The 9470-nt window shown below is 35.9% G+C and overlaps 1 protein-coding gene across 1 annotated transcript; it reads left to right on the top strand.

Moving 5' to 3' along the window:
• Nucleotides 1-353: 353 nt before the first annotated feature.
• On the top strand, nucleotides 354-8525 carry C6H15orf61 (chromosome 6 C15orf61 homolog). Its single transcript, XM_033107031.1, has 2 exons — nucleotides 354-776; nucleotides 5062-8525. The coding sequence occupies exons 1-2, from the start codon at nucleotides 431-433 to the stop codon at nucleotides 5187-5189; spliced, it is 474 nt and encodes a 157-aa protein (XP_032962922.1). The 5' UTR covers nucleotides 354-430; the 3' UTR covers nucleotides 5190-8525.
• Nucleotides 8526-9470: the final 945 nt, after the last annotated feature.

Here is a 9470-nt window from a genome sequence, read left to right as displayed (position 1 = left end):
AGGACTCCACTTGAGCCAGGACTTGGGTGTGAGCTCTGTCATTCACTAGCTTGGTTATTTGTTTTAAGCCTTAATTTTCTTCATATCCAAACTGATAAAACCTCCCGACCCCCTTCCCCAACCCCAGAGTTACTAACGACCACATGTGGTCATAGGTGACGATTTAACCACCGCCTTGCGGTACTTATCCTCAACCCCACCGCCGACCACTGAGCTGGCCCCGTCCCTCCCCCGTCACTCCCCTGGAGCCCACGGGACGTTCGTGCGCACGCGCCGGCGCGCCCCGGGGGCTCTCGCGCACCCGCACGGAGCCCGTTGGGCGTCCCCGCCGCTCGCTCCGGGGAGCGAGCGCGCGCGCTCCCGCGGCTCCGCCCCCATCGGCGCGCGCCCCCACGGTGGCCGAGGGGCGGGGGACGCGGGGAGGCCGGCCATGGAGGCCCTGAGAAGGGCCCACGAGGCCGCGCTCCGGCTGCTGCTGTGCCGGCCTTGGGACTCGGGCGCCGCCTCCCGCCCCAAACCCCGCGCCTCGGAGGTGCTGACACAGCACCTGCTGCAGCGGCGCCTGCCGCACTGGACCTCCTTCTGCGTGCCCTACAGCGCTGTCCACAACGACCAGTTCGGCCTATCGCACTTCAACTGGCCGGTGCAAGGCGCCAACTACCACGTCCTACGCACCGGCTGCTTCCCCTTCATCAAGTACCACTGCTCCAAGGCCCCCTGGCAGGACCTGGCCAGGCAGGACCAGTTCTTCACGGCGCTCAAGGTCGTCAACCTCGGTGAGTGGCCCGGGCCTGTTAAGCACGTCCTACCAATGGCCCAACTGTTTGCAAAGCACGCTGACAAACGTTCTCGCGCGGAGGCCGAGACCCCGGCCCAAGGTCAGACCACGTTGGCTCCTTGGCTCGGGAGGAGTTTCCTCGGCCCGGAGCTGGCTCGCCCGGGAGCACGCCCTCGCCACGCTTCTCTCCCTTGCTGTGGGGTTTCCCAGATACTGCCTGCGCGTCCCACTCACACTGCACCCATCTAGCAATGGCCTTGGCTCTGGTCTTTTGTATTCCCCACCATGTAGGTGCTCATCAGGGTTAAGTTGATGCTACTGAATCGTCCCCCGCAAAGTGGACTTTAGCCACAGACCTGTACTGAGGGATCTCCCTGCATCACCACTGGGGTGGGGACATTCCATCCACTTTCTGCCGCTCTTAAGTGGGAAGACTCATACATTAGGCAGTAAGGAGGCTGTAAGCCACTGGAAAGTGGTTCTGAAGTTAAAAATGTCTTATGGCAGGTTTCTTTCTCATGAACATCACTTTGTGCGTGCGTTCCTATTCCAAAAACTGGAACGACCTGTTTAAGTGTATTGTTTTCTTTATATGAAATCCCAGCAAATTCATTCTACTGAAAGCACTAAAGATTTTCATCAGTCATCTTAGCCTCCTCAGGTGCTAAGCCTAAAAGATATTTTTAAAACTGCCTCTTTAATATTTTTAGGTTTTCATGGCAATATTGTAATTCTAAGAGTATTTTCACTTTTGCTAGATGTTTATTTTCTTCTGGTTAATGACAGAAGAGGCATGAATATTGACATGGGGGTATCTTTTACAGGTCAGTGGAAAATAGGCCTCAAGATGTTTTGAACCTATTAATAGCTGATATCAAATTAATCCAGATTTCAGGAATTCAAAATCTAGACATGGGAGCTGAATCATGTTATGCAACCAGGTTTTTAAGATCAAAATTAAAGCTAAAGCAGCTGCACTAGTGTTATATAATCTGATAGTTCATTAAATTTAAATATGGTATGTATAGTTTTGCTTATAATTCACATATGTCAGTCATGGGGTTTTTGAGCCATTGCTCCACTGGGACTGTCCTGGGTTCAGTCCAATAAGGAGAAGATTATATAGCAATGTGTAATCCTTCAAAAAAATGTCTTATTGTTTGGCTGATGGACTATATAGAGCGTGCCCACTAATTTTGAGGTTGATACAAATTTGAAAGTGTGAGGTGACTTAGAAAATTCAATTCAAAATTATTTGGAAAGACTGGAGTGATGACTAGATTCAAGAAGAAGTTTTTTAAAAAGTTTATTTTAGCATTTTCAGAATCAGAAAACAATATTCTTCCCAAATGTAAAGAGTAATAGGTTAGGAAAAGTATAACATGAGCCAAATGCCTTTTTTTGTTGTTGTTTGTTTTCATCATTTAAAACCTAATACTTCAGGAACACCTTAATGATTAGGGGCCTCTCTTTTAGATAAAGAAATCCAAAGAAAAATAGGATCCTAGATTATTCTCACAAAGAAAAGTAAAACCTTTTGAGGAAAGAAACAGCAGTTGTTTTTTTATGTTGAAGGCCAAAGAGTGATTGAGTGGTCTTTGTGGTCTTTAAAAAAATTTTTAAATCCTGCTTAGATGGGAATAAGAGTTTCAGTTAAACAAAAAGAAAAACTTTCTGTTCATACATGTTTTAATACAAATTGGCTATACTAATACAGGGGATTTATTTCTGGACTTTTTAGAGTAGTGTATTCACCAATTTGGTAATGTTTACTTTGTATTTTTGTCGGAAGGTAGGGAATGTGAACTAGATAATAGGATTCTTTCCTATTCTGTGATGTACAATTGCCCTTCTGGATTATCAAGTACATATTCTATTAATAAAAATACTCAGGATTTTATTCGTCTTCCCTTCCAAATTAGACACTATCCGAGTAATTCATTTTGTAAATAACACAGATTTCTCTCTTACCATTTGTTCTCTTTCTCCTCCGCCTTTCCTTCAATGGAAGCTGACATTTTACTGATGGTTTATCAGTCTAGGAATCCTGCTGGGAAGTAGATTGAGATTTAAGAAAAGCAACTTACCATTGGAATGAATGGGTAATCAGAGACTTGATACAAAGTTCTAATTTTTTTTAAGTGCTTAATTTGACAGTGGTTTACCTACTGTTCAGCTGACTCAAAATGAATTATTATGCAAAGAACTGACTTTCACGTTCATATGTTTCAGACTCTCTGGAAAAAAATTAATTTTTCATGGAATCTTACAGACTTGAAAGCATATGTGCTACAAAGAAAATTGTTTTTTTAATGTGTAAATTATATCAGTGGCAAATCTTCTCATACACTATATTAGCCTGGCTGCATTAAATAGACAGCTGGGAAAAATATATAGAATTTCTGACTCCTACATCACAACTCCATCCCCTATCAAACAGCATTACTGGTAATGAATGGTTCTTAGTTGTTTCTTAATAGGAGAAAATGTAGTTATTAAGCTAGTAATCTTTGATCAGTCCTCCATTTTAGCTGAAAAAATACTGACCAAATATTTAACTGAAAACTGTGACAAATACTGTAAAACAAAATTTTCAGTGTCACTAGCTATTCTTTAAATTTATGTCCTTAGAATTGGTTTAAAAGGCGTATTTTTTTTACTGTTAGTATATTTAGAAAATTAATAATTGTTTCTAGAGCCTGTTTTGTCTTCCTCCATTGATTTTCAGCTTTTGAAATAGTGGTATCATATTTTAAATTTATTTTTTATTTCTATTGCTCCCTATACTCCGTGCTCACTTCTGCCTGTCTTGTTCTTGTTTTTCTCTTGTCCAGTCCCCCATTTGCCTTTTTGTTTTTCCTTTTTGGTTAAATGATTTATAAATAGCTTTATGTTGCTAGTTTTTATAGATTTTTTTGGTAACATTCCCTTGGGGCATTTAGAGATTATTTTGGGTATTACTAAGGCAAAGAAGGTAATACACTGTAAAAGGTTTCATTAAAGTTCCAGGGAACCCTGTGATAGCGACAAGCTGTGACCCAGTATATTCCTAAAAATAGAGAGATGCCAGCCTGTATGGGCATTTTTGCCTTTTCTCATTGCCAGCTAGTGATGTTTCTCCTGATTAATCTTTGGCATCACAGTGCCTGGAATGCACCTTCAGGGAATAAGCACAAAATAGTTCAGTGCACTTATACACTCAAAAAGAGCATAACACAGCAAATATACTCTTTCATAAAAATAAGAAAAAAATTTAGCAATACGGTTAGTCCTGAGATGTGTTGATTTCCCTATTAATTAGAAAGAAAGCGATTTTCCAAATGTAAAACTCTTCTTTTAAATTGTCATTTTCTGTCCAAGTCCTACACAGGAGCAATAAAATTAATGTGTAGATCATAGAATACTTATTGATTGATGTGCTTATGGTTTTATACATATGTTTTTAATATGTTAATGGTCAGTGATTCTAAATAAGTACCTTAAAAAAGATAGGAATTGTGAAAGTTTGTTTTGTGTCCACCATAGTGTCATATGCATATGAAAGCTTTAATCCCTATCTCAGGGTAGTATATATGTTTAGTTTCATGTATCACAGATGGCAACTAATCATAAATATAACAGCAAAATCTTATCAAATGGAAATATTCCAAGAAAGAAACGTTTTGGAGTCTAGTTTTCCTATTTCAAATAGGTCTAAATAAGATTGTTTCCCAGTCACTTATAAAAATACTAATGGGTTGTTTCTTTCTCATGCCTGTTATTATACTAAACATTTCCTTAGTTAGATTTTGCCTTAGTTTTGAAGACAGCTGTTTGACCCAGTTTCTTTTAAGTTGTACAAAAAAGTTACTTTAGCCATCAGTGTTACAGTTTAGCTTAAAGTACAGTAAAGTTGACCTAGTAATTTAAGCTCAAGGGCAATACCCAGGAGCATCTACACCTAAATTAACGAATATTCTGTTTGCTTATTTGTAAAAAGAATATAAAATTACTTCATAATTGCTTGGAGGTAATGAATTAGTGCTTATAAAGTGCTTTGAATTAAAATTTATACCAGCTATATCTATAGTTTTAAAAATCTCTAGGCTCACACAGTTGTTACCATGTTCCAAAAACATAAATGAAATTGAGATCTTAGAGTCACTATTTACTCATATTTTTATAAGTTTATAATTTGTTGACATTGCTAAACAGTGCTATGTGATTTGTACCGTGACAAATATATGGGTACATGATTAATAAGTATTGATGTTCATAAATAACATACTCATTTGTTTTTTTAGGTATTCCAACTTTATTATATGGACTTGGCTCCTGGTTATTTGCTAGAGTCACAGAGACTGTGCATACCAGTTATGGACCAATAACAGTTTATTTTCTAAATAAAGAAGATGAAGGTGCCATGTATTGAAAGTGTGCATCGGAGAACATAAATATTAGTGGATTTTCTCTTATGTGAATGTGCAGTATTTATTTTTGATCCTTTAAAATAAAACTTTTGCAAACACTTTGTTTTTTCTATGATGTCTGGCTCTTTAAGATGAATCATTGTTCTCAAGAGACAAAGCTTTTCACACATTGTTATATATTACATACTCCCTTTAGTCAATGGGAACTAGAAACACATGAAGCTTATACCAATTTTTTCCTAGAACTAGATTAAACTACAGATAAAAAATGATTATAACATATATAGATTTTATAGTTAGGTATTAACAAATTCTCTTCAAAGAGAAAATACAGACACCACACAAAGAAGGAAGAGGAAAAAAAATCTTTTACATAGCATTGGAAAAAGTAGTAGAGGATATTAGGGGATATGGTGGAGATAATATAATATTGGCAAATCCAAAATTGATGAGAATTCTAATTGCAGTCTGAAATCTAAACTATTCTGCTGCCAGGATTTTCAATGGAAATGTATTAAAGCTCTTAATGCCATTTACCTGGATAAGAAGTCTGGGTATAATGTTGAAACTTCTCATTGCGTAAAGAATCCAATACCAACTACCTTTTAAAATATAATAACTGGTTAATGTAAATGCATCAAGATAAATGAAATTAAGACTTATTAAAAGTTAAAATAGCATGCTGATAAAGCTGTAAGAACAATAAAAATCTAGCAAGACTCAGAAAAATAAATTTGATAACTGTTTATAAAAGCAATTAGCTCAAATGGTACATATCCATAGACTTATTGGCGATGGGAAGTGGGCTGAAATTTTAAAGACCTGATGGCAGTTTTGCATTAGAATTTTATTAATTTAATTGCATTTTTGAAAGCAAAGTCATTAAACAAAATTTATCCTTGGGGGTAGTTACAAAATACCCAGACGAATGGTAAATTTCAGAAATTTGGAGTAATTTAGGGAGAACTAAGTAGAACTATTTAATTTCTAAACCAATGGGTGTTTAAGATTTATGATCTTTCCCATAATTACAAACATACATTATATATTATTTTATGTTAATGTGTTGCTGATACTCTATAACATTTACACTTTTTTGTAGCAAAATATAAAATTCTATCTAACCAACATTTGGATGTTTGCTTCTGGCAAATCAGTAGAGAATGAGGAAGTGATTGAGGTGAAAGCACCAGAATCACAAAGTAATACAAACTGGCTTCATTAAAGGTAGTCATTTTAAATGAGCTACAGAGAGTGAACTGTTCTTCAAATATATGTAGTGTTCACTTGTCTAAAAGCAATTCTAAGTAATACTTTAATCAAAGAAGTACTTATGCCAACATATTTAGTCCAGAAGAATATACTTGACACTAGTTAAATGAATGGCTTACACAAAGAAGATAGTGTTACATTAAGCTTCATTAATAATAAAACTGACTATTAGCATTTTGCAAGGAAGGCTAGAACTGATTTCCTCTGTAATGGGCGAAGTTAAATAACTATAGCTCATAAGTTTTAAGTCAAATACTGCTCATTCATTGCTGCTGGTTTTGTCAATACTTGTTGTAAAGGTTTGGTCCCAACACAAGGCTGATAAAATGGTTTTTAATTACCAGACTATAAATACAGCTTTTCAGTAGAGTTGCACTTCTTTTCACAGCGGCCTGTTTGATTTCTGATAATTTGTAGTGCTGACTCTGCTTACCTGTTTTCCAATAGCTATAGTCAGTGTGACTTCTTGTCCATATGGTGATAGGTAAGTCTCCTCGGAGAACATCTTTGACAAACTACCCTATTGATCTCTGTAATTCTCCGCTTGCAGCATTAAATAGAGCCTTGATTTCTTGTCTGATGTGCTCACTGTGTAACAATTAAGCAAATGTAATATTTTCTTGTATTACATGAAAATCAATAGACCTCTTGCTCTCAAAGAGTTGATCACGGTGAAGGATGAACTCAGTGATGGCTAAGGGCATGGTTCAAATATTAAAATATCATTCATTGGATTTATTAAGTCTTATGAACCTTTTAGTCTGAAAAATGATTGCCATTGAACAGTAATGGTTTAAGTTTTTTTCTTTAAAGTTGGATATTACATCAAAGCATTGTGGCCTAAAAGGGATAAAGTATAAAGGCTGGATGTCAAGAGATTGATTCTATTTTTAGTAGTACCAGAGCTGTCTTACTTTTTGACCTCAAGCTGTTAACTCTACTCCTTTGAGTCTTTGTTTTTTTCCACCTGTAATTTGAGGACAAAACAAGAAACCTTTATATCTTAAAATATATCATGAATATACTTGTAATTGAATGTCAGTTTTATTTCAGAAAATCTGTTTGCAATCCTCATCCTTCTGTTCCATATATATATGTATGTATATATGTATATATACATATATATATATATATGACTTCATTAATAAAAGGATTTTTAAATGTGAGAGGAAGAAAGGAGAAGACACTGAAAGCATTGTGTGTGAGTGTCTGCACATGTGGTTATGTCTGACATGGAAAGCAGGGTTCCTACCCTTCTGTATATCAAGAATTTTCTTAATTAATGAAACAACCAAAGGGCTTTTCTGTCTATACTTCTTTAATGGGATTTTGTCTTTAAAATAATCTAGGCACAACTATTTTTTAACAACGGTGTGTTTTTAGTATAAAATCTTGCATCTCTTCTATTGTTATTTCTATACAAATCAATTATCCTGTATTGGAAGAAATTCCCAGTCAAAATTGTTATTTCCTATGTAAGTTGTGAACCACCATGAAGATGCAGTAACAGAGTTGGGAGCATGAAAGAAGTTCCTAATACAAAAATCCCTAGTTTCTCAGTGCTAATGTCTTCACACACCAAATTATACAAATTGTTATAATTTAGTCACTAATATTTTGTTAATTATTGACCAGTAAAAATTGAAATATTTTTAATTCTTATAAGCCATATGTATTTCTTTTTAAACGTACATTTTATTTTGTGTCATTTATATTCACTCAAAACAATCACAGAACATCTATAATTCTTCATCAAATAACTCATTAAAGAATGAATGACGTTTGAATGAGCTGGGTGACATAAAGACAAGGATCCTGGTTTCAGTTCATTTAAAAGCTAATGCAGAATAACAGAAACCTTATCTTAAAGCTAGTGGATCGGGTATCTACTTTTTTTCAGCACTTACCATTCAGACGGTAATGATGTTTGGGGGCATCTTAACCTAAACAAGTACTTAGCATTACATCTCACCTGGGTCAACAGTCTAGGGTATCACAGTTAAACTGTTACTGTAAATTAATGGAAAATGTTACTGCACTTTGCTGAAAGATCAATGTCCAATAAAGGCTGCACAATCAAATCTTGTTGCAATGATTGAGGTCTTTAATTGCGTTTCAAAGATAAGGTGGTAATCAACACAGCTTTAACTGATCTTTTTTACTAGTTCAATTACATGCTAATGACTAGTGCCAAGTCAGAATCTTTAACTACTTATACTTATTAAATCTTATGTTAGTAATGAAAAATTACCTTAGCTATGCAATCGATAGAACACAAATCTTAATTACTATATTTCACTTTTTCCCATTTTATGTGCTTGACAAATATTTCACAAGAGCTTTCCCAGCAGGAAGAAATGCTATGGGTGGTGACCAGAGTCCACAGAGTATTTTTCTAATATAAAATGGAGATCAGATGTTGAGAAATTTTTTTTTCTTTAAATGAGAATGTGGCTAAAATAGTTTCCACTGATACAAGCTTGGCCATCCAGCTACTTCTCAGAACTCTGTTCTTGTAATTGAGAGTACATTTAATACAACTGGGATAAAATCTAGATTGGTTTTAGTAATATGTATTTCTAAAAGTTCAGTTAGTTTTCTAGTTAAACTGATTTCATACAGAGCCTACCATAAAATTCTATTTTGGGAAAGCGTAAAAGTTCGTTAAGGCAAATGATAAAAGAATAAACTGGACTTCATTAAAATTAAAAACTTTTGTGCTTCAAAGGACACTATGGAGAAAATGAAAAGATAGTGACAAAGTGGGAGAAACTATTTGCAAATCATATCTGATAAGGGACTTGTAGCCAGAATATATAAAGAACTTTTATAACTCAACAATCCAATTGAAAAATGGACTTAAACAGACATTTCTCCAAAGAAGTTATACAAATGGCTACTAAGAAAAGATGTTCAACATTAACTATTACGGAAATGCAAATCAAAACCACAATGAGATACAATTTCAAACCGACTAGGATGGCTATAATCAAAAACACAGATAATAACAA

This window comes from Rhinolophus ferrumequinum, chromosome 6, assembly GCF_004115265.2.
Source record: "Rhinolophus ferrumequinum isolate MPI-CBG mRhiFer1 chromosome 6, mRhiFer1_v1.p, whole genome shotgun sequence".
Lineage (NCBI taxonomy): Eukaryota > Metazoa > Chordata > Mammalia > Chiroptera > Rhinolophidae > Rhinolophus > Rhinolophus ferrumequinum.
The sequence above is the reverse complement of the archived record's forward strand: the minus strand, read 5'-3'. Positions and strand labels throughout refer to the sequence as shown.